Here is a 25,945-nt window from a genome sequence, read left to right as displayed (position 1 = left end):
GAGTCAGCACTGCCTCTCAGTGGCAATGTGTAGAAATTGCAGCTTATGAAGCTATTAGTGTCTCTTTTGGATTAATTTAGCATCCGTCTAAACTTAATTATATTCAAAATTAAAGCTCAAGCTAATAAAAGACACATTATGCAACTGACCCACTGTTTATTCTATGTATTTCAATTGAACATGTTTAACCACTGCACAGCGGTTAGAGCTGTTGCCTTGCATCAAGAAGGTCCTGGGTTCGCTTCCCAGCCTGGGATCTTTCTGCATGGAGTTTGCCTGTTCTCCCTGTGCATGCGTGGGTTCTCTCCGGGTACTCCGGCTTCCTCCCACAGTCCAAAAACATGACTGTTAGGTTATTCTGTCTAAATTGTCCTTAGTTGTGAGTGTGTGTGTGCATGATTGCTTGTCCTGTGAGTCTCTGTATTGCCCAGCGGTGGACTGGCTCTCTGTCCAGGGTGTACCTCGCCTGATTCCCCATTGACCGCAGGAGATACCCTCCCACGCGACCCTACGTGAACAAAGTGGGTTCAGATGATGGATGGATGTTTAACTGGAAAAAACTGTTCTTGGTAAAAGAGTTTTTGGAAACCTGAAGCTTAGTTAATTCAGGAACAATACGTTTTCAACATGCATGGCTCATATTTAATGGTTTTGGATAAATAAATATCTAAAGTAACAAAAAAGATTGTATAGATGAATATCTAAATGTGTTACTTAGGCATTCTGCACACCTTTCATTACATAAATAAAAACACAAGAGCCTTTAGTTTTATTGGGATATGCAATATAGCTCTTAATATTTATTTTTTGATTCAAGGGAAACTTTGATATTTTTACAGCACAATTTGCATATCTTAACACACCCCGTGAACGATCACAAAACCATAACATTAAATGCTCTGTTTTTACACGGAGTGAAAAACAAGACAACTTTACAAGCAGTTCTCTTTACTCTTAGCATACAGATGCTTCTATACATGTTCTCCCTCTTTTAAAACATAATCTGTGGGCCAAATATACAGACAAACCATCAACAGAACATGCAACATTCAAAACAAAAGGTTTCAGACATCTACTGAAGTTGACTATATGTATTTATATTTTTTCCCTCATGAATCTGCAGGTCAGAGGACATAATTGCACTAATAGTCATTGGTTGACAGCACGTTTTGATAAATCTCCCCTTGTACAACTATAGACACCCATTGCTGTACAGTCATTTGTCTTTTGTGGGTTTTTATTTTTCATTTATTTTTTTAACACTCACATGCTCAAACCTCGGACAATATAAACATTCAATCATTGTAGAAAATAAACACTTTATGTACACGTCAGACAACTTGAGTCACATTCACACTCCTCGGTACGACGACAAACTAATGGTTTCACAATAACAGGCAACAGCTGATCTGAAGAAACAGTATTTGTTTTGTGTGATGAAACATGAGAGGCTAACCTGCCATGACTGAGCCATGAAAAACTGCACCGTGTACACAAGACACTATGACCATGAAGCAGTTGCGGGTGATTTCACGTAAAAGTTCTTCATTGACTTCAGGAACAGCAACATGTTTGTCTAATAATCTTTTGCCACATCGATACAAAATGCACACCACGATTTATTATCATAATCATTACTCTATTCTTATTTTATCTCGCCACCACCACATTATCCGTTTTAGTGCAGGAACACAAAACATGTAACCTTACATGCTGTGACGGTTAAAATGAGACAAAATAAACATTGTAATAAAGTGCACAAGATCTGTGTTGAAGTTAACACCTGTTAACGTCAATATATATAGATATATATATATAATAAAATAAGTAAAAAAATTAAGAGATTTTTGCTCACTAATGTACAAATCGTAGTTTCTCTAGACAACATGTTCATAGACTAAACAATTAACACAAATGCATTCAAATGTTGCATAGAGTTACCTTAAAAGAACTAATGGGTTTGGGATATTAAAAAAAGGAAGTTAAGTAATTCAGGATTTTTAAAATAAAGGTTGGCACAAATAAGTGAATATTAAAAAAAAACACGGTCTGCCCTACACTGTATTCAAATGTGTAGGTGACATCTTGCTCTTTGTGTGTTGTTGCTTAAAAGTTGCTTCATCATTTTGTACCTAAATGACAGAAATTCTGATTTTTTTAATGTTTTATTTAAGTTTTTCATATGGTGGCAAAACATCAAGTAGATGTAGATGAACATGGGTCACACGCATTAACATTGAGACGTTACGTGTGTTACGATGGGTGAACTCGCTGGCCTGAGAGAATACTTTGATCACAGGCAGTGAAAGGTGCTGGTTTCACTGTGTTTGATGGACATCACTGACACTAAACTGTTGTCACTGCACAGCCAGAGACACAGAGCAACCTTGACATTTGACTGACAGGATATTAAAAAAAAATCTACATTTTGATTTGATTTCGAGGTCAAACTAAATCCTTCGCTAAAACTCACATTAGACCCGTCAACGACAGAAAACCAGAGGTGCAGCTTGCTCGAGTGTTCGTCAAACATAATGGCAACATGGAGGGACTTACACAAAGAGCAACTAAATAAACCTCAACATGACAATGTTCCAAATATGACAGATATAATGAATCTGACAGTGTCTTCTTAAATATCTGTAACATTCAACACACGTGTGCTTTGGATGAAAAAGCACAAGATGGTGTTCATTCTTATTGTAATTCCAACTCGCCCGGATGTTGATGTGACCTATGATCACCTGTGCAACGCATACGTGCCTCAGTGGAGCTTCGGGACGTTATCAAGTCCACCCAGGAGCTTACATAGGTCCCGAGTCACATAGCAGTTATGAGGACTGCTCACATGTTCGATTTCTGGATTGTCAAGTGCGCCACCCACAGCTTTAATCTAACCAAACTATTTGTCTATATCATCTCGTATATGATCTAATTATAAGATAACAACTCTGATACTCTATTTAGATATATTCTGCATATAAGCTATTTGTGTTTTACAAATATCACACTGTACAGTTCTTTGATATGCTCTGTAATCTGCACATGGGATCTGTGCTGTACATTTAATCTTCATCCCATTGCAAAGGCCAACAGTCTGAGTTTTACTTCGGTTCTGTGAAGTTTTTCATTTCTACATATATGGACATTGTATTATATGACATGTTATGCATTAATTTCCTCCTTTCGGATATCAGAACCTCATACTTCATTGCAGTGACGGTATCATAAAGTTCTGTTGACGTGTTTACGTGTGATGGGTATGTGAGCTCAGTTGTGCGGCTTCAAAATAAGAGCTTTGATTGTAGAATAAAAGCAAAAACAAGAAAGAAAATAATGTATAACCACTGTTAATCCATGTATCTGTATTGTAGCTCTCAGTACCTGCCATGGTGTTTGCATGCTTGCATTCAAGCAAAGTCTGCAGGGAATCAGCATGACAGGAGGTGATTACATGTGTGTTGGCAGTGTTAGACTGTTAAACATGCATGCTATTCCTACATTCTTTTTAATCTAACGACCTAAAATCTCAGTAAATAAAATAAACCTTTTTTTCTATTTTATTCAATCCTTGTTTTGGATCTTTGCTTTCACCTTTGCAGCATGACTGCGTTCTTTTGTCTTGGTGCTCAAGGATTCATCAGATTGGAGCTGACAAACAGCTTGTGCCAGCTGACCACTCTCTTCCTCATGTCCACCTTATCCAGCCAAATGTAGGCTTCTCCTATCAAGGTCTTCTTCACAAACTTGCCACCATTAGACAACAGGAAAAGCTTTAAACAAACAAAAAAAGATCAGTCATTTTTAGGAACACGTTAGCCTTATATTGCTGGTAAATGAAGGTTCTTTTTACTATTTTCATGTGAAATTCATGCTAACAGTAAATTAGCTCGGCCAACTTAGCCAAAACTTTGATCAGGTGTAAAATAGACCTCAAAGAGATATTTCCTCTCATTCATTGTCCTCTAGAGTTTAAATAGAACCAGGCTGACCTGTATTGAATGTCCTGTGGGGTTAAGAGGGAATCTGAAGGTTTCGTTGAAAGAAGGCTCTCGGTCATGGCGGCAAACTCTGGTCTTTTTCTTGATGATCCTCTTCTGAGTGGCCACGTTCACCACGTACAACTTCACATAGAGGTCTAGGGTCCAGTAAGAAAGATTATCAGCATCAGTAAGTGGAAATGCTACCGAATATTACACATCCATTCATACGGACGAACAGCTCATGCACACAAGTGCAACATTTCTTAACCTGGCAAGTGGTCCGGACTTTTGAACTTGTAGGTGATATTTCTGCACTGAAGGATTTCCAACACCAGCTGATCACCCTCTGTCTTCACCTCCTTCTTGAGAGCAACCTTGATTTCGCCTATTACTTGTGTTTTACCACCTAATTAAAGAAAAAGAAAAAGTAATAGTTTACCTTCTCAGTGGCTTGGTGGTAGAGTGTTTGCCCTGGGATTGGGAGATTGGGGTTCAAATCCAGGTCGGGTCATACCAAAGACTTCAACAACGGGACCCAATGCCTCCCTGCTTGACACTTAACTGAAGGAGTTAGATTGAGGGGTTTAACCACCAAATAGTTCTCAAGCGCAGCCACAGCTGCAGCACACCATTCCCCAAGGGGATGGGTCAAATGCAGAGATGAATTTCACCAGTGTGTGATGAATTAATGGGACTTTCACCGTAACTTTAACTTCTGTATTTTAGGCCAACCATTTGAACATTCTTTTCCTCAGTACTTGCTAGGTGAATTTTTCAGTTGCGTTTAAAACTGCACTCCCATTGTGCCCAAGGTTCATCTGAATTATTCAACTATTTCACATCATCAAACCCAAGCCCTCAGAAGAATGAAACCAGGTCAAAGGAGAGAACATCTCTGATGTTTCACACATGTTCTACTAACTAGAAGGAGTCTCTGCTGCTAATTATGCCTGAGAGCATCCCATTAGAGCGCCTGAGTAAAATAAAGTAATGGAGTCAGTCAGACACCATGGAAATTATCTCTTGACCCTCATATGTGTAACAATAACCCTGCTGCATCTTAAATGACCCTGAGCTTCTTGTTACAAGACGAAATGGGAGATGGAGAGGAGGCATTGACACACAAGCTACATTGGATCCAGACATGACAATGGGGGTTGGTGGTGGTGGTGTGTGTGTGTGTGTGTGTGTGTGTGTGGGGGGGGGGGGGGGGGGGGGGGGTAATGCAACAACCACTACTTACTTTAAATAATGTTGAGCCACACAAGTCAATAATCAGAGGTAATACTGTCTGTTAACAATAACCACCTAACAGCTGACACTGCAGTTTATATGGTGGCACTTTAAATGTGTTTAATACTCATTTAATAAACACGTTTGCAATGATCTCTAGTAGGAATGGGCGTCTTGTAAGACGTAATCGGGGGGTGGGGGGAGTGGAGGCCCAGAAGCGCCTCTATCAGCACAGAGAATTCAACTGGAGGAGAACGTTGCTTCAGACGACATGATTTGGAGTCCTAATTCTAAGATTTGGAGATCTTGCCTTGGATTGGATAACAGCAACTCTGCCACTGACTCCATTTGTTCTACAATATTATCTCCACAAATGACACAATCCTGGAGGAGTTCTGCTGCGTGGTGGAGTTGCTCATGCTAATGGTTAGCTTCTGCTAGTTGAGGCGTTCTCTACTATTTCCTGGATGCTAAACAACAGCATTCCCCATTGCAAGTCAAGATGGGCCCATGAATGTTGAGTGACAGTGCAACGAAGCTCTGTCAGGCTTTTCAAATCCTAGAGTTTCACTGTCTATTTTCTAAGCTAATGCAGGAGATAGGTGTAGGAGGCTAGTTTTATGTTCAGCCTGCATGTTAAACTCAGTGTGACCGATTATAATCAGAAATAATAATTAAGCATGGTTTTTCAGTGTTCCACACATTTAAAAGTGAAAGAATTCATTTAAAGGGTTAGTACACAAATCAGCCTGCAGGGGGCAGCCTACAACCAAGAAATAAAAGAACGTGAACTTGCCTTCATTTTCTGGAGTGATTATTTGGTGTTTATCTGTACCGTTGGGAATAGTCTTACCACTGTAGGAAAAACAAAGATAATCACCACACAGCAAAGCATAATGTGTCAATTAATGGTGCACCAAAAAAAATTAAAGTATCTTACATCCGTGGCACTTGGAAAATTGCGCTGTCCACTCCAGTTCCCATCCCTTCGTCTCCTTCCAGACCTCCGTAGGTGTCTCCAACAAGACTCGGAGCAGAAAGCACCACGGACCCTGAGACATCACCCAGTCGGTGCCCCAGTCCTGTCAGAGGCATGACAGAGTGGGATGCTGAGAATCGCTGTTTGTCTATCTGTCTGTCAGTTAGATGCATCAAACACTCCAGCTGACAGGCAGCTTTGCCTCAATAAGAGATCCTCAAAATACTTGATTTTACTTGATTTGTGATAATTGATTTCTTCCAAATTATCAAAATAATTTGCTATTTGATAGACCTTTCCTTAGATTAGTCTAGTTTTACGACTTTATTTTATAAAAAGGATACTTTGTTATATTTTTTAATTAATTAATAAATTATAGTATTCCTACGTTGTCTCACCTTCTCTTGAGACTTCTGCTCCTCTCACGGTTAGCGAGAGCTTTACTCATTGGCCGGTGAGTGCAGAGTGAGACTCCTGTTGACGTTTGAAACCTCTTGGTGTTTCTGCGCTTCCTGCTTTGACTTGATCTCTCTCACATTGTGTCCCCTTTATTTAGAGTGGTGGGAATGGGAGAGAACTGGGCAGGGTGGGGAAGGCTAAGTGTGCCTTTAAGTGTCTTTTATGCCATTTTGGGTGGGGGTTCATTCAAATTTCACATGCGTTTTCATTATAGTACAGTGGTACTATATGGTGTCAACTGTAAAGTAATACATTAAGTAATGGAAAGCAGCATTTTGTTGTGTGTAGTTCTACATAAATAAAATAAGACTGTTTCACATTTACAATACCTGATTTACAAGTTCTAATTATACATGTTTATTTATTTTACCCATTTCACAATACTTGCAGTGTTATGTCTAAATGTTTAGGGCCAAATAAATACATCAAGTTGTATTTAAATATTCACAATCTAAATGAATCAAATGAAATTTAAGCAGTTTGAATCTAAATACTGTACATGAAATTCCAATAGCATTTTTAAATCTGATGAGAGTCACAGCCATGTGGATTCCCATCATGCTTTTATTTTGATAGACTGTGTCGGTATGTTAGCCAAATACTTATTTTACGATCACTTTGTTTCATTTTTTAAGATTTAGATGACATTTAATCATTTTGGTTAAAGTTTACATATTCAGATGTATTTAACATTATCATCTGAAGCTAATTGGGCTCAAATGTAGCACGCTATTTTAAATGTATTACTTTACAACTGGTACTCCATGTTGTACCACTAAGTACTTGGTGTGCAGGAAACAGCAGCAAGGGAGTCTTTTACTGCATGCTTGACTAGCTGATGTGCTAACTTATCTCAAAAATGTTTCATTCAAAGGAAATCACACTGAGGATTGTGCAGGATTGTAGCTAGATATTGTTTTAATCATGTTAACATAGTAAGATATGAGACATGTGAAAGGAATTGCATCCAGCTTGGTTTCTACACCAGGGTTAAACATCTCCACACAGGGGCTCAGTAGAAACCACGTTTTAGGGATTAGCACATGCACGCTTTTGGCAGAACCAGAGGGGTTTGAGTTGGTGTTTTTAAAGCTAAATTAGATTCATTTCTTCTATTTGCTCATACACAAAAAACTTCTAAATCTAAAATATCTAAATATGAAGCCAGTATACTATGTGGGTGAAATCTGACTAACTAATCATTTTTAGACATGTGGTATTAAATAATTGCCTTTCATTGTGTTGCATTTATTTTATAGAGTACAGTAGCACGGCTATTATGATCTGAAACAACTGACATTACATCAGGTTTTAAGATTAAAACCAATCGATTTTGAACTAAAATAAAAGTTATTCCATGTAAACCAAAGGTAAGTAGTAAAGGAGGATAATGCAGTTCCAAATCAGGTTCATTTCACATGCGTGGAGAAAAGGAGGCCTGTCTCAGGACGCATTTCATGGGTAGGGGAAGGATTTACTTGGTTGCAGGCGGGACTGTTGCACGGCAGCCTCTGCAGCAGCAATGGCTATCCCAGCATCCTCTAGGTGGGCCTGAGTGACACTGCTTTTGCTTTGACTTCGGGAGGGCCCGTGGGAGCGCAGCTGGCCATCGGAGGAAGACTTGGAGCTGCCTGGACTGCTGTTTGACTTTTCCAAAGGCAGCATTTGCATATCTGGAAGCAGATGAAAGAAAAAGTTACGTGAAAAGTTATACATACAAAAAAAGCTTCATTATTTTTATTGCTGTCCTCACTGGGCCATGCAACAGTAAACTCAAGAAAAGATTAGCACTCACTTGGTCCAAATAACCAAGAATAAATAGATGAAATAATAAACACATGGATGTGTTGAAAAGAGCTCGGTGAAGCTGATTGTTTACCTTTGGCTGGATCAGGAAAGATTCCATGGCTTCTGCTCTTAATCACAGAGTTTTTAGGTGAATCATGACCATCGTCTCCCTGCCCTAGCACATCACCCAGTCCCATTCCGTGCCCAGGTCCAGACCCAGACGTGTGGCCCTGACCGTGGCCCTGACCAGACCCAGAACCAGGCGGGGCTTGGGCAGCATGGTGAGCTCTGCTGTGTTCAATGGTTTCACTTTGCTCCTTCAAGGGCAGCCAGCGAGGAATGTTGTCCAACTGTGCTGTGTTTGACAAGTCAATAAGAACCTGAAACGGCACAAATTTACCACGCAGAAGAGATAATGAAGAGAGAAATGACATCAGACACTAAAACAGTAAAAAAAAAGTAGTGTTTGTCTTTGTCTCTTCTCTTTTGTGATTTTTTTTTTGATTCTCTAAAGTGTGAGTGCACACTGCAAGAAGTAAAAAAACAAACTGGTTTTCTATAATTTTGGTATTTTAATTTCCTTATTTCAAAATTTGCTTTGGGATAAAGATGATGGTCAAATGTTCCTAGAGTCGTAAGCCAAAATCGCTGTGATGAGAACGAGTTTAAGTTCACAAAATGACCCTCAACACTTCACTGATTATCATTTAGCCAAGGGCAAACCCAACCAACCTCTAACTAAATGCAGTTTTTCCATCCCACAAATTAAACGGATTACATTAAATTAAAAGAAATTAATGTCACAAAAAACACCAAAAATGGTTCACAAAATAATGTCTATAATATTCAGAGTTTCAGCTGGTTGCACATAGCCTGGCAGGCTAACCTATATATGTAATATAGTCTAGCCATGACCCATTAAATCCACCCAGTCTTAGGTTGAAATCTAAAGTTGTTTTACAAACTGTCTCCGCACACATTTTGACAGCATTAGGACAAATCAGAGCAACAAACAATGTGACATATTTATCAGTCAAAGGGGCTGTCCTTCATATGACATTAAAGAAAAGGGAAATACATCCTTTTCTGAAACAAATTACCTAAATCCCTCTATCTGCTCTGCTGAGGCTGCCGTGGCTAGACAAACCTGCAGTACAAAATCCGTTTTCTACTGCTACGGTTGGTCTACATTTCTAGGCTGCAGATAAAAATCCAGCAAATGTATAACAGATACTATGTTAAATCTCTTGGATCAGACATACGTATAAGAGGATACAACTGAGATATTTGAGGAGTAATTGTGCTTTGGTATCTCAAGGTGGAAAGACGACTCAAAGCAACAAGCTGTGGATGCCCGCATGTTCCACAGGCTGTGTGGCTGCAAGTTCCAGGGTGCAACACATAGTATGTCAGACTGATGATGTGTGCAGTGAACCCAAATTACTCTTTCATGAGGAATAAAACATAATGCATTTCAGAGTTTTAGGTTTAATTCTTATACTAGAGGCACTTACTTCTCCTAGAAAGTCATTGGAGGAGGATCTGTCATAGTCCCACACAGTTACCTCCAGCGTCTTTTTCTTTAACTGGATAAAGGAAAGAGGAGAGAACACATGTCAACAATATGGGTAAATATGTAATCATAACAAATGTGTTTGCATCTGTGTCTTCATGACTTAAACTGTGTTTGTACACATGGGATGGGTGACTGGAATATTTTGGAATATTTCTGAAAAATGCATGTTTATTATTTATACTTCTAATGCATTTTTTTCCACCTTTATGAAAAAAAACCATTGGCATGTAGAGAAATTCTTGCTAAGTTCATAATAGTTTAAACATAACTACATATTTACTTATTTTTGGAAAGTAGTTTGTTTAATTAATGTGAGACAAGGATTGTTTTTTTCCAACTTGTGTTTTTAAAAGGACACATCTTTAAAACCGTCCTTGAGCAGAACTACATGGAGACTGAGAACGTTTTGGAAGAACATGCATGCATACATTTGCACATTACCTGTTCCAAATGAATGTTTTTGTAGATGACAGTCTGGTTCCATTCTGGGTTTAAAGTCCTCTGAGCATACTTGGTCCTTCTCTTGTTGTCAGCACTGATCATTTATAACATTGAGCATAAAAGTCATTAGAAACACATTATAAAGCAACTAGTTATTTCATTTCCCTGCTTAATTCAAATGTTCAACAAGATTTGCTGTGAAAATCGACAGAATTGGCAGAGATAAAAAAAAAGTTCTATATCAAAATGTGAAAATGGAAATAAAAGGTGACATCGTTTTGTCTAAGATGCCGGTACATTATGAAAAATATTCAAAAATAGAAAGTGAAGGGTGTTAAATGCTGGAAGCATGAAGTGAAGAGAGAATGCATTGACAAATTGTGAAAAAGCAACAGGACAAACGACAAAGGCCACAACAAAAGGATGGAAAAACCACTCAGAGACATGGTTAAAAAAGACTAACTGAAAACAAAAATCAGCACCACACTACCTTGCATTCTGGACAACCATGACTTGGCTGAGGGAGTCCAGAAGAGGAGGAGGAGGGCAGATTACACAAACAAGAAAAGGCAAAAGAATAGAAAAAAATAACAGTCAGAGTAGTGAGCTCAAAGAAAAGGCAGTTAAGGACAAAGAGGTGAGGTCATCAATTTTCTCTGAGAGGGATGCTGCTGTCGCTTGTTTTGTGATTGATGCATGCCAGTGATAAATCAGCAAAGGCTGTCTTTATTTGCATCGTTCTGCTAACATCAGACAAAAGCATAAAAATCACTTTTATAAAAGTAGCAGGAAGAGCAAAAGTGCTCTCAGTGAGCTCTCATTTGGAACCTACACTGCATGCAGGTCGAGAGGCAGAGCAGCTTCATAAACGGACCTGATGGAGTCATTATCTAAGAACAGATATTGTTACAGAGCAGATAAAGGCTCTATCGATCTGCTCTTTTCCTATTCACAGGCTCTTGGGAAGAGATCGGTGCAGGCAGGGATGAGGGGAGAAGAGCTGAAAGAATGGGGCGATACCACACTGCTCAGCTGTGTCTAAACGGAACAGAGATTTTGCACATGTGCAGCTACTTTTACATTCCTGCAGATGCATTTTCTCTTGATGTTTTATGTATAAAACCCAAGAAAATCTGAATGACCGGCTAAAAGTGACCTCATATTGCCGCGTGCTCTGTTATTCTCTCAGACAAACTCAAGGGGTTAGTGAGTGTTAAACAGTTAAATGCGGTTATAAATAAAACTTGGGGGAGACTAAACAGGACAGGCACAGAAGCAGAAAGGTAAACAAAGACAGGACATAAGTGAGAACCAATAGGCACGGGCAGCTCACCCTCTCCCTGGTAAAAGGTAGACCTTCACAAACGGGTCAGAGTAACCGTCGTTTTCCCGGGGAGCCAGGTCTTTAGCCTGCAGGACGTGAACGATCAGGTTCCCCAAGTTTCTATCGTAGTTTATCTGGAGCTGTACAAAAAAATGTAACAAAGAGGCACTGAGAAAAGAACACATTGCTTGTAGATTATATGTTTCAATCTTGCAGCTGCTTAATTCAACATAAAAGGTGAAATATTGTTTGATTTCAGGTGCTTTTTTACCTGAATTTCTCCAGTGATGAGATGAGGTGTCCTGGTCATTTCCATTGGCTAACAAAGTAGCGAGTGAGAAATGAGTTTGTTAGTCATTGACTAATTGTAAACCCATACTTTCAAAACTTCTAATGTATCCACATTATTGGATTAGCTTGTCGTAAATTTTACAGAAAACTGTTTTTACCGAAAAGTGTCAAAATGGTTGATTTTTTTTTTTTTTTTTTTTTTTGCTGTAAGAGACTTTTGAAAATGTTCTTCAGCCAAAAAGCATCGAGGGACACAATCCTTGAGTGAGATTTTCAAAGTTGTCAACTGGACTTCATTCAGCACAATCACACTTGCATCATTTCATATTTTAAATGGTTTATTGAGAATTTATATGGCATCATTCATCCTTTACTTATAAATGAAATACTTGTCATTCCTCGAAGAAAGGCGAATCAGATGATGCTTTTGATGATCAACACAAAATCTTCTGATGTTGTCAGGTTTAATCTCAGGCATAACTTTGAGAAATCTGTTAGAATATCTGTTCTGAAATATTTGCAACACTGACTATGTACACAATATCTGTAAAATAAACTGTGTTTGGGACATTTTTGTGCTTGCTGACATCAATTTTCTGTAGAGGCCACCTTCAGTTACATTAATGTTAATATCACCAGAAACATTCATTTTAAGTTCTAGGATCTGGTTTATAATGTATGTTGCATACAAAAATAAATAAATGAATAAAATAACACACATGAAGTGAGAGGGGCAAAAACATCATCACCCACCCACCCACCTTTGGCAGTGAATAATGATGGCATGCCCTACCAGTGTAATGCACTGTATCTGAACGCTTTCTTGTACTGATAGTCTGTCAGCTCGTGCACCCGTCTCTAGTGTTGTTTCATTACATGCAAATCAAATCACAGGGGCCAAGATGTCAAGTCCACAGGCTCCAATTTGATACTTATTATCTGCTATTTTTCCTTTCATGTTTGAATAAAAAAACAGTGCGTTTTATGTTTTTCATTTCCGTTTTACTTGCACTCGTCTGCTGCTATGAGCCAACTTTGATGAGATGTGCCAGCTGGAATCTCAACTCAAAACGTCTCACCTTATGTCGCTGCTTCTTGTTGATGGCTGGGGAGGTGGGCTGACCAGGGCTCGGGACCCCACTGGAAGCTGCAGAACCAGCACCAGAGTGTAGAAGGGCAGAACGTTCTAAAGCAGAGAGAACCCCCAGACCTCCTGGTGCGGCCCCCATCAAGTCAGGGGCTTGCTGCTCAGACACCTTTTGTAGTTCTGCAGCCAACTGCTTCGGATCCACACCAGGGGAGCGCTGTCCACCTAGCGAAACAAACATTCACAGCAATGCACTTGTAGTCACATAAACAGGAGCACAGAAGCATACATAAAGATAAATTAGTACATACCAGCCTTAAGCTGGACGTGGTGCTCCAGAATTTGTGGGTGCTCAGGGTCAGACATCATATTAAGATCACTGTTTAGATCCACAGAGTACGTATATTAAAATCCTAACTAGTTCACATTTGCAGTCATCATTCTGAGTCATTTTTAGCAGATGGAAGGGTGTGGAATTGATGGAGGAAAAGAAGGGAGGGATGACAAGGTGAGCAGATGTTTGATTGCGACAAAATATATAAAAGTGTCACTGAGACCAAAGTAAATGATGACAGATGTTACTCACAGCCTCACACACAGCTCCGCCTCTGCACACTGCTGGCCCATGATGCACTGCACTTCTTCGTAAGTCTTTCCCGTTAGCGGGACTCCGTTCCACTCCAGCACCTGCATTCCTGTGATATGATAAAGCCAGGCAAAGAGGGAGAAAGCAATGTTAACAGTCATTGTGTTTCAGCCTGTAGTCTCATTTATTTTCCCACGTCGCTCACTGAGAAACATAATTACATGTGGAAAGATTAATTTGTCCAGTCACACAGCAAAAGCAACAAAAGGAAAGACCTGAAAAGATTTTTAAAAAATTAACGAGTTTCATTTTTAGCTTTCCTGAACATGTGAAGTTTTATCATTATTCCACATGAACTCCTGGGGCATGATGGATTCATGGAAAACTTTACGTTGTGGATGTGACTTCCATCCTTCAGATGACATTTATCTGGAAGTAAAATGCAACTGTTGTTTTTTTATTTATTAATTAATTTATTTTTTTTACTATGTTGTTTAAGTAATGTCTTCATAGAAGCTTGGTCATTCAGCAAACGTTAAGATCGGTGGTAGGGCTCAAAGACATTTTCATGTGAATGTTAGAATGCATCTTCTTCCCTCTCATCCAAAAGCTGCTCTGTAATCAGATTAGTCATACCTCTCCATAAAATACTGCTCATCCAAGCTTTTCTGTATAGTTTATAGAGTTTTATGGAGACTTGCTGTTATATCTCTTACAGTTCCAGCAAAAATGTAAATACTAGTAATTAAAATAATAAATGTCATACAGATAGTTATTTACTGCATGTGCTTGCTTATGATTTCCTGTGAGTATGTGTGTGTCCTTAACAATGATGGTAAATATGATCTAATAACTAACACCTTCCACTAATATGAAGAGTTTTCTAAAGTTCTATGTGATGGGACAGAAAGCATGACAGAGCAGCCTACAATATTTCTAAATTTAATGAAGAGATTGCTAAAAATAAAAATATGCAGATCTAAACATGGAGAAAGATTTAAACAAATCCAGCTGAAAACTAGCCCTGATTATAACTCTCATGTTTCATTAATTTAGCTTTGTTCTCTTATTGAATTTTATAAATTGATGTACCGATCTGTCGTGGTAAAGCAACACATTCTCACACTTACGCAGCTAAAACTGAGGAAGGGTTCTCCCAGCGCGTTGGAAACTAACGCTTGGTCACCCTTCGTCAGTTTTAGCCGCTTCAAGTGTGAGAATGTGTTGGGTGAAGAGAGAGCTGATCCAGAAGGCAAAGCTCTCAATTTATTTGTCAATCTACGTTCCTACCCTCACCTATGGTCACAAGCTTTGGCTAGTGACCGAAATAATGCGATTGCAAGTACAAGAGGCCAAAATGAATTTTCTCTGCAGGGTGGTTGGGTTCTCCCTTTAGAGATAGCGTGAGAAGCTTGGTCATCCGGGAGCGGCTTGGTCTAGACCCGCTGCTCGTCCACAGATGGCTCGGGCATCTGGTAAGGATGCATGCTGGATGCTGGAGGTTTTCCAGGCACGTCCAACCGGGAGAAGGCCTAAAGGAAGACCCAGGACATGCTGGAGAGACTATGTCTCACGGCTGGTCAGGAAACACCTTGGGATTCCCCCGGAGGAGCTGGTCCAAGTGGCTAAGGAGAGAGAAGTCTGGGCCTCCCTGCTTAGGCTACTGCCTCAACGACCCAACCCTGAATAAGTGGCTGAAAATGGATGGATGGATTTTGATTAAATATTTTTGATTCATACTTAAGTATAATCGAAAACATCTGTCATTTAAAAATGTATAAATTTCATTCATGCAAAATACATACTTGGGTCTCCTAATGCAGCAATGTACACTGCCATGAAGAAAAGAAAAAATACTTTCATTTGACTATGTTCTCTTATGTAGCATTGCTCGGGTTGGACGGTGATTGTAATGGTTAGCACTGATTCCTCACATTAAGACAATCAGTTCAAGTTTCAGCCGGAGCCTTTCTGCATGGAGTTTGCATGTTCTCTCTGTGTTGGTTTTCTCTTGGTTCTCAGATTTCCTTCCACAGTGCAATAACATGCATGTTAGGTTAATTGGGGTTCCTGGTTGACCTTAGAGGTGAGTATTACTCTTTCTGATTGTTTGTATCAAATGTCTGTGTTGGCCTTGTGAGAGACTGCAGCCTTGTTCAGATTAGGAGAGGCTTTAGCCCCCACAAATCCCCTGAACAGAAACTGCATGGGTGGATGGATGGGGGGTTTCTCTCTAGTAATAGTTTTTTAAAGCCCGTTGTATCTTTCATGGGATTTACTGTGTCATGGTTTTTGTGCTGAAATGCTTTTCAAAATTATTTTAGGTTTTACTTAGTCAATTCTGTTTGCCACCTTTGGTTTGGCATTTGCCCCCCTTGCACTTTAATCATCTTCCCTCTTAAAGTATTTTCTCCATACTTCTTGCAGTTTAGTTTCCATTAACATTTTTGCTTTATTCTGACCTTATTTTCTGGACTGTGCTTCTAATCGTTTATGTTTTTTTCTAATATAATTATATTAAGTAGTACATTTTTATCACAGACAGAAAATCACAAAGTGCTTCACATAGATCAAAACAAATACCATCATAAAATCATAATGATCAAAACAAAAATAAAATTATAAAATAGCAGAAAACAAATTAATGACAGTTACAAATTTCAGTTAAAAACAAAAAAAAAAAGATTTAGGTAAAAGCAGCATTATATTGCACTGTACATCCCTTCTGCACAAATTAGCTTTTGACAGTAAATGCCAGCATCCATTATTTCTAGAGTCTATCATAACCGATTGTTAGCTCTTAAAATATGGAAATGCAACTGATAGTTTCCACCTAAAAGGACACAATGTAACTTTTGAAATTCATATAAAAATATTATTTTCTATGCACAATAACACTTTCTTCAAATCCTTTTTCATTGTTTTTTGTTATTTTGTCCACACAAAAGGTTTCTGAAAAATCATGCTGGAGGGAAGTAATGCTGCAATACTGGCAAGCTCTGCTGTCATAAAATCTCCTTGTTGTGCCTTTTTAACTGACAATGTACATTCTGTGGCCTCTGAGTTATTTTTCCTATACTCTCTTTTAAATGAAAAAGTTTATGCAGACATAAGTCAGCATGATTGGTTATTCTTTAGAAGAAAATATCTCAAAAACATTTTAATGGTAACCTCTAAACAATGAAAAATGTTGACGTGTGTTTTAAGAAGCTGAGTAATACCGTGCAAAGACCAGACAGGAACCTGACACTGACACATTATCCTGCTGTGGACTGACCAGCTTTATAATTAATCTTACGTTGGTGCTGAGCTGCTCAGGTCTTACATTTTTCCTCTTACCCTCAACAACCTTTCCTGTTTGTTCAGCCACCCCACCAGGCATGACCTTGGCAACGTAGGCTCCAATCTCACCACGGCCCCCTGGAATTTCCTTCCCACCTACCACACGGATGCCAAGTCCATTTCCTGAAACAAAAATAAAAACCCCTTTTAAAAACATGTAAGAATTAAAAAGTATGTTTTGTTGTTGCACAATATCATTGTTCTTGCAGTGTACCTGAGACACTTGTGTCTCTTATGTCTCTCTTGAGTTTGGCGCGAGTGTGTGGGAAGGTGTAAGGAACCAGTTTCATCTAGGGGAGATTATATTGAGTTCATAAAACATTTATGGTTACTAAAAGTTCAGAAAGAAAGCAGAATATGGAACTGGATCTCACCTGTCTCCGGTCCAACATGTGTGCACTTTGAGGCTGTCCTTCTCTTGGTTTATCAAACCAGTCGGTGTCTTCTCTGCGCAGGTGGTAGGCTAGACGAAGAGAGCAAGCTGTTACAAGTCGTGCACTCACAATAGCACAGCTAGTGATTGAGCGCCTGATAGCTGGATTTATCTCCGCTTTACACATGGTGAATGCTTGGAAGCGATAAATCTAGCAATCAAGTGGGGGAAAACAGTTTATCTTTTTTTCATCATGTGCTGCATTTTATTTTCATTTGCACATCCACCCCCATTTGCTAAAATGCAGGAAGATCTCTGATCTGGACTTTCTGTATTGGTGAGAGGAAAGCATAACTGCAAACACTACATGAATGATGCAGCATCAACCTGGTCATGTCTATTCCCAATGTGAATGTTTCTTTTATTTTTTTCTTTTCCATTAAAATAATTAAGATACATATTTCAGTTGCTGTGGATTAGAGCTGATTTTGCTTTATCATAATTACCTGAATAAAAGACAAACCAAAATAAAAATAAATAATCCAAATAAATAATGAAACAAGATCAAATACCAGAGGATTAACTGTAGCTTTCTAGCGTGGGATATGAATCGATATAATTGATGTGTGTCTGAACTTTGTTGACAAATTGTTCATGCAACATGCTCTGAAGCATCTGAAGACTCTTAATAAGGACTTTTAAGCAAAGAACTGGCAGATGTCATTTTATTATGATAATTTTTCTGTACAAAAAGCATTATTTTTTGCTTAGAAACATAAATTTCAAATTTGAATCGAAACGGGTTCACAAATGTCATTATATGATCAGAGATCCTATTCCACAAAATAACAATGACTGGATATGGACTGCTGCATGTCTCAGAATAAAAAGCAGTGAATGACATCATCATATTTCTTGTGGACACTTGAGCACAAATATACGCATGATTATTTTAGAAGATTTTTTTTTTCTTAGGCAATGAGCATGGGTAATACTAGAAATGGTTCTGGTATGATTACAAAAAAAAAATCACAGAGCAAACAGACGTAAAACTGAATCCACTATGGTTCATTCCAGAATGAAACTAACATGTAAGCTACTGCAGATACTACGGCTAAATGATTTTTATCCTTTACTGGCGAGATGCGGCGCAACCAAGAATGGGTTACAAATTCAGCCAGAGATGCAGATCATTCAGAATCATGATGTCTAGCATGGAGTTGTAGAGTCTCTATAACTACATGGAATGGCGTCTCACCTTCTATACTCCACTTTGTGCCTCCGGCTGGGGTGCAAAGTTACATGTGGTTTTCAGAAATATGTTAAAAAAAAGTCTCACAAATGTGAGCTACAGCTATATTTGTATTGTGAAAATACTTCAGCACATGCAGATAAAGCAAAAGTTGGTAAGATGCATGCTTAATATTATCCCTACTATGCTTTTAGCAGCCTAACTCAATTTTAAGCAGAAACAATATAAAAAAAAACATAAGCTGTGTTTTAGAGAAATTAAGCCAAATAAGGTATAACTGGGCTGATACAGTAGCTACTGTTAGATACTCTACCGTGTCTGATACTTTCATGAAAGATTCTGGCACCATCTCTGTTCAAAGCCAGCATGGACTCACTTAGCACTGTAATGAAGGCAGATGAAACTTTAACGAGGTGTCAGGACAAATGTTACTCTCTCAATAATTTTGTTGATATGGATTTTTTTTTGTATCTTGGGCAAAAAAGACAAAAAAAAATTCTACAAAATGTATAAATTTGTCATTAACATATCTGATCTAAGTAAATAAATAAATAAAAAGGTTTTGCAGAAAGCTCCTGAACTTACAAATTTGTATTTTCTGTTTTTTTTTTTCTGTCAAGTCTAATGAGTAAAATTATTATTAACCCACGCTTATAAAGAAAAGGTTCCATTTGCTGCCAAACACTCAGGAACAAGGGCATCTCACACTAAAGTGAGACCTCACAAAAATCACCAATACATGGAAAATATCCACTTTATTAACATGGAAATGGAAAACACTTAATACTAAAACATGCAAGGATGCAAAATCAGATACAAATAAGAAATCAAAGATTTTACAAAGACTGACAGTTAGTACAACACAAACAAGACACAGACTTCTATAGTACACACAACTGCTTCCATGAAAAAAGAGGTACTGCAGTACCTAATGGCCCTTTACCTTTACAGGCCAACTAACATGTCTGGGTACTTCAAAAATTTTGAGAAGTAACTTTATATAATTATATAACTTATATATATATATATATATATATATATATATATATATATATATATATATATATATATATATATATATATATATATATGTTTAGTTGTTATGTAAGTTATGTGTAGATTCGTATACATATACACACACACACATAAATATGTATGTATATATATATATATATATATATATATATATATATATATATATATATATATATATGTGTGTGTGTGTGTGTGTGTGTGTGTGTGTGTGTGTGTGTGTGTGTGTGTGTGTGTATACGTATCTAACTGATATAACATGTGATTCATGCTATAATTCATTCTTAAAATTGAGATTAACTTGTATGTAATCTAGTGTATTCACAATTTGTTATACAAACATACTGAACCATGCTGCAGCATTTCCTCTTAATATAAACTTTTACAGTTCATGGGAGTGAAGTATCTGCATTTACCATAATAATAATAAAATAGTGCCAAAATGCAAAATATGTGTATTTCGCTGATACTTGATGATTATTTTACTTGCATAATAAAATTAGGAAGTTCTATCATGTATAACATATTCTAAGTGCTCAGAAAATATAAGTTTTGAGAATGTGGAAAAAAAGCTTCTTGGTGAATAATAAAGGATGAAAGCATAAAATAACAAAATCATGCAAATGACATCACAGACCAAAAGGGAATAAAACAGATTTGTGTCATACATAAACTCAGGCCAAGAGAATTATGTATTGGTGAGTTAGTTATATGAAAGAAAGCAAAAGCATGCATATATCTAGCATCACATTTACCACAACACCAAAAAATGTATCAACAATAAATATCTGTATCACTTGTAATTGAAACAACTAGCTAATGCACCAAGTCAATAAGACCACTCTGTGTTAGCATGCATAACATGCAGGTCCGTACAGCTGAATTGCTGCAACAGTCTCAGGCTCCATTTACCTTCGCTGTCAGACATGGCGCCTTGTAGATCATCCATGATGAATGCAATGTCTCTATCATAGCCTCGTGTCCGAGATTCTTCTCTCATATGTTGTTGTACTTCTGGCAGGGAATGGCTGGACCCAAATTGGTCCCTGGAGTCAGCAGAAATGGGGGGAAGTGGACCAGCTGAAGCTCTAGCCATACCCATAGGCTGTCCCACTGGACTCAGAGGGCTTTCTTCCTCAGAATTCTGAGCAACAATGGGGATGCGGCCCCGGCTTTGGCTGATAGGTAAACTGGTGGGCTTTGCTCTGGAGACACCAGGGGCAAATGCTGCTTCCAGGACTTCTCCCTCGGTCTTAAGTCTGAGTGAGGAGCTGGACAGATCTCTTTTGATTGACAGATCTAAGCCATAAACAGAAGATGGGCGGGAAGAAGGGCGAGAGGAGGGACGAGATCGAGTGCCACTTGGGTAGGTGCCATCATCCTGAACAGTGCCCCTGACTGCTGATCCAAGACTTAGAGACTGTCCAAGATTAAGAGAACCAGAAAGGTTGGCTCCTAGGGAGGAGCCCAAATACTTTTGCTGCTCAGACAGGTTCTTTCTCAGCCCAAACGTAATTTCATCCTGAAGTAACCTAGCTCTTGCTGCCAGACTGGACACAGAGGAAGTTCCAGATCCCAAATAGCTACCAAATTCAGGCTCAAGGTCCCTACCTTCTTGAATCGGGGAGAATTTTGTGATGGCTTTAGCATCTATAAGGGCCTTTTTGTTCTTCATTTGTTTTTGGTAAAGCATAGCTGCTGGGAGCTGCTTTGCAGCCTGTTTTTCAAGAGTAAGCCTACCAATGCTATATTTCTCTCCCTTAGGGAAGTGACGAAAACTGCTATCACTTGAGAGATATTGGGAGAGGCCCAGGCCGGTTAAGTGTTCCAGTCCCTCAGTTCCTCGCCTGAACTCTTGCTTTATTTGCTGTTTAAGTAGCTTCAGCTCATATGGCTCTTCCATTGTGTCATCTTCCCCTTTTCCATAGCGGGATGACCCTAGAAACTCTGCAACCTAAAATACAGAAGAAGGGCCTATTAGGTTTTTTTTATAACTGTTTTGTTTGACAACTCTCAATAACAGATCTATATAATTGCTATGTGCACTATATGCAAATATGTAATGTGTGTCAACATGTTTTACAGATTTCGACACACATTGATAATTGTTCACTTTCCTGATGAGATTTGCCTTTAGAAATATATTTAAGAGCAAGTGCATGCTAAGTTACTGAAGCCAAATAATTTTGGGATCTGACTAAAGCTACACTAGAGGCATCAGCAGTGCGAGACGGTTTACTTGCTTGCTTCACAGTGCATCAATCCACACCGGGAGAGCATCCCAGCCACAAAGCGGCTTCTCCTCTGTCCTTCTAGCCAGACTTGTGTGATCACAAAATCCTTCGAAACTTCAATTGTTACGGTTTGTTAATGCTATCCGCAATTAAACCAAAAAGAAGCAGAAGGAGATCAAGTTTGATATCCCTTTTTGATGCCATACATAATGTTCCTTTACACTGCCAGGATTAAATCCATTAAAAAGTAAACAAGCCGTTAGGTAACATGTATAGTTGTAATCTACACAGATAAGGAAACGCATTTCAGCAATAGTCTTTTATTTTGGAAATCATGGGTTTTACACTGAAACCATGTGTGACTTCCTGTTTAGCCCCATGTTAACTGTAATAATTAACATCGCAGAAGTGGCCCACAGCAAAAATAGAACCCAATCCTATATTTAGCGGAGCGGTGTGGCAAATTGCATCTAGGATGCTCCTGGAATGCTCCATGCTGCGTCAAGTTTGGATCAACCCTATAGGCTATATTGGATTCCACTGCTGTTCCATGCCGCTGATACCTCCAGTGTGGATATGGGTTATTACCTTTTTAAATGTTACTTTGTGAAGGTTAAATACTTTTGACTGTACAAACACAAAAACTGGCCATTATGTCAAATTGAAATTATCACAAGATTTTAATATTTACCTCTGCTGTGCGCCTGGCTTCGGCTGCCCTGAGTAGTCGGTCTGCTTTTGATAGCTCCTTATCAGGGATGCTGAATCCGGACCCCAAACCACTATTTCCAAGTCCAGATGAGCCTTTGGTGAGCTCCCCTATGTCCTCGATAAGGACATAGTTCCTGGCGTTGTGGTGGTCAATATCAGCATAGAAGGAATCAGCAGAAATGCTGGACATGGGACTAGAGGCCATGCTTCTCTCCTCTAATCCTACCCTCAAGTCTAAGTTGCCATACTTACTCCCTAAATGACCCACTCCATAGCCACTTTCTGTAGAGGTTGGCACTATGAGCAGAGGTTGGTTACGTATTACTTCATAGCTGGTGGTAATTTTAGGCTCTAAATCTGACAAGGTGGTTTGGTGTTGCTTTCCTTGCTGCAAGAGCAGAGCATGTTGGTAGCTGCTAGGCTGACCCTGGGCATGGGAAAGGGAAAGTGTTGAGTAAGGAGACATTTGTTGATGGTATAAAGACTGTTGCTGGTACAAATTTTGCTGAGTGTAGTGAGTAGTGGTCTGGGTCTGTGGAACATATTGTCCATAGGGAGAATATGGACTAGTTAGTGTGTTGTACTGTGAATCAGCCTCGGTCTGTGGAGGAATGAATTGATCAAACTCTGACTGAGGAGCAGTCCGTGGTCTCTCAAGGCTATCACCTCTACCATCTCGGATGTTGCCAACCTCACTGTCTGACATATAGTCTCGTTCCTCTGCCACCCCTTGGAGATAGGCTCTCTCTCTTTTCTCTCTCTCTTTCAACAAGGCATCCTTGCGGCGATTTATACCCATCTCCAGATACCTAGAGTAGTAGAAAATGTTTTAAAATTGAAGCACTAACCGTTTTCTAGTCACACTAACATGTAATGTTCTAGTTTCTCACACATTTGTACCTGTTACTATGTTTAAGAGTTGAGAGGTCTCACTGAGTGAAGTCAAGGCAGTCTTTTAGCCCATAAGCTAGTAAGGTAAGAGGGGAATCATGCACATAAACATAAGACTGATGGCGTTAGATGTATGAATGAAATGGTATCTTTTTTCATTATTTTGCAACAATTGCAATGAACATTCACAAATGGATCAATGTCACAAAGTTTAAAATAAAGTGTACATCACTCAGACAATTGTATTAGTGTTGTTGTGTAGCATCTCACCGAAGCTTGGCGTCAATTTCCTTTTCTTCTTCATCTAGCTCAGCTTGTTTCTTGCGTAGTTTAGAGGATTCCCTCTCTACCAGATCCAGTTCTTTATCAATATCTTGCAGAATCTTAGCTCTGGCCATTGTTGTGCTGCGGGCAAGATGTCGACGGGTAGAGTTAGTGCCATAGCTTGACCTTCCTGTCAGGGAGTCATCCTCGGGAGGGGGGTCTGGCAATGTTCGTTTTATTTTCTTCCCAGTACTGGAAGGAGATCCTCGACCCTACAACAAACAAACAAATCACATATCTTTCAGGAATTAAATTAGTTTAGGATGTTAGAAATGGCTATATTTTAAATATACTACTGTATTTAGGTTTTATTCATTTGTTTTTTGTAAAATATCAAAACATTGATTACTATTGTGACAGTACATAGAATTTTACTTACTACAGAATAGCTGTGGGCATAATATCCTCCCATCCTGTCATCCGTAGATGGACTAAGAGATTTAGGATCGGATAGAGACTTCTGACCAGCTTTTAATATTCGAGGTCCAGAAGAAAATCTGGCTGGGTCAGCAGTTAGCATCCTTTGTCCTCCATATGACTTTTCAGGGGATAAGGGAGAAACTGAGCTGTAGAGAACTTTAGATTTAGATGGGATGTCTGCTGTCAGTTGTGTGCTGTAGCCCACATCAATGGGTGAATGTCCTCTGTCCGAATCAGTCTGACAGCTCAGACTGCCACCTCTATGAGAGTTTTCTGGAGCTGAAATATGCTTGATGATCTCTACCTTTGTGTCCATTTGAATGCTGGGCCGTTTGATAGTTCCTGAGTGGTCAGTCTGAACAGATATTTCTGCTACTGTCTGAATGGCAATGCTAGATACCTTGGAGCCATGCTTCCCCTCACCGCTGTGCTTTCGAGAGCGTCGTCGAACTTTGGTTGGAGCATCCCACTCTTCTTGGTCCTCCTCATCGGTCTGAGAGGGGCTTTCAACGTTTTTTCTAATTTTCTTTTTTCTTCCCATTTGTTGCTTCTCTTCATCGTCGGTTTGCAGTTCGCTATCAAGTACTTTTTTCCCCATGTCTTGATCAGCTTGAAGTTTTTCTATAATAAGATGTTGGTGACTGTCTTCTGTACGTGCCCGTGTTGATGGAGGAGTAGACTCATCTTTGACGGGCCAGTACTGGCCGCTGTCTCCTACGCCTGCATACTTAGCTTCTAAAAGGTTTCCTGTCGTGCCAGTACTACCATAGTGTTCATCTAGCTGCCACTGGAGTTGAAGTTGGAGTTGTTGGATTTGCTGTAACTGTTCTTTCTGTTGAGCGTACGTCTCCTGCTGAGCCACCATGTGGGCATGATGCTCTTCTTCTTGCTGGAGGAGAAGCTGCTGTTTCAGTGCTTGAAGCTCTTCAAGCTCCCTCTGGACCATTATCTGCTCATGTTCTCTGTAACGCTGTATTTCCTGCCTTTCCCACTCCAGCTCCTCAGCAAGACATAACTGCTTAAGCTTTTCCAATTCCAGAAACTCTCTCTCCATTTGATACTGAGCCATCTTAGTGTTGTCTAAGCCAGGGAAAATTGGGGAAGAAGCTAGGACATCTAAAGAGGCAGCAATAGCTTCTAGGGTAGTGTCTGAGTACATCTCCGGATACCCTGTTATGATGTCGGCTAAAGCTGTAGGGAGAATTTCCTTAGATACTTCAGCTTCAAAAGGAATTAACTGTCCTGGATCCATTGTAGGATTGAAGCCATATGGTGGCACCAATGATTGGTCCTGAGCTTTTGATGTAGGTGTCAAAGTAGTACTAAAGATGGAGCCAGGTTGAGTGGTAATTGCATATGTGGATGGAACTGGAGCAGCAACTGAGGAATAAACTATTCCATCCGATGTTTTAAGCACACTATTTATGCCAAAACCAGCAGCAGGGATCTGGTAGTATGGAGCAGTAATCGTTGTAGAGTAGACTCTGGCTGCTTTGCTAGTGTAGTCAAGTGCTTCACCTGCCACAATAAATCCAAATATAGAGTCTACATTAAAAAATTACATTAATTGAAGAATAAAGAAATTGCATGATATAATGTGAGAGCCATGCAACTTGGAT

At 39.2% G+C, this 25,945-nt stretch overlaps 1 protein-coding gene across 5 annotated transcripts in view; it reads right to left on the bottom strand.

The window, feature by feature from the left end:
* Positions 1 to 762: 762 nt before the first annotated feature.
* Positions 763 to 25,945, bottom strand: part of pclob (piccolo presynaptic cytomatrix protein b) — a 71,706-nt gene continuing 46,523 nt past the window's right edge. Inside the window, exons 14-37 of one of the 5 annotated variants that reach the window (XM_015964637.3) lie at positions 24,286 to 25,844; positions 23,853 to 24,118; positions 22,672 to 23,500; positions 20,659 to 21,700; positions 19,028 to 19,096; positions 18,721 to 18,747; positions 17,464 to 17,552; positions 17,304 to 17,379; positions 17,087 to 17,212; positions 13,748 to 13,856; positions 13,473 to 13,540; positions 13,154 to 13,386; positions 12,055 to 12,102; positions 11,793 to 11,923; positions 10,950 to 10,976; positions 10,460 to 10,553; positions 9,957 to 10,028; positions 8,534 to 8,822; positions 8,133 to 8,327; positions 6,157 to 6,298; positions 6,013 to 6,071; positions 4,252 to 4,389; positions 3,993 to 4,138; positions 763 to 3,773 (exon numbers count right to left, since the gene is read on the bottom strand). In XM_015964637.3, coding sequence (XP_015820123.3) covers positions 3,630 to 3,773; positions 3,993 to 4,138; positions 4,252 to 4,389; positions 6,013 to 6,071; positions 6,157 to 6,298; positions 8,133 to 8,327; positions 8,534 to 8,822; positions 9,957 to 10,028; positions 10,460 to 10,553; positions 10,950 to 10,976; positions 11,793 to 11,923; positions 12,055 to 12,102; positions 13,154 to 13,386; positions 13,473 to 13,540; positions 13,748 to 13,856; positions 17,087 to 17,212; positions 17,304 to 17,379; positions 17,464 to 17,552; positions 18,721 to 18,747; positions 19,028 to 19,096; positions 20,659 to 21,700; positions 22,672 to 23,500; positions 23,853 to 24,118; positions 24,286 to 25,844 — 5,978 coding nt within the window. In that variant the 3' untranslated portion in view covers positions 763 to 3,629. The remainder of the gene's footprint in view (positions 3,774 to 3,992; positions 4,139 to 4,251; positions 4,390 to 6,012; positions 6,072 to 6,156; positions 6,299 to 8,132; positions 8,328 to 8,533; positions 8,823 to 9,956; positions 10,029 to 10,459; positions 10,554 to 10,949; positions 10,977 to 11,792; positions 11,924 to 12,054; positions 12,103 to 13,153; positions 13,387 to 13,472; positions 13,541 to 13,747; positions 13,857 to 17,086; positions 17,213 to 17,303; positions 17,380 to 17,463; positions 17,553 to 18,720; positions 18,748 to 19,027; positions 19,097 to 20,658; positions 21,701 to 22,671; positions 23,501 to 23,852; positions 24,119 to 24,285; positions 25,845 to 25,945) is intronic. The other 4 variants (XM_015964639.3, XM_070550690.1, XM_015964640.3 and 1 more) reach the window with 4 other exon arrangements.

Source organism: Nothobranchius furzeri, chromosome 4 (genome assembly GCF_043380555.1).
Source record: "Nothobranchius furzeri strain GRZ-AD chromosome 4, NfurGRZ-RIMD1, whole genome shotgun sequence".
NCBI lineage: Eukaryota > Metazoa > Chordata > Actinopteri > Cyprinodontiformes > Nothobranchiidae > Nothobranchius > Nothobranchius furzeri.
This window is presented reverse-complemented; position numbering and strand designations above follow the sequence as displayed.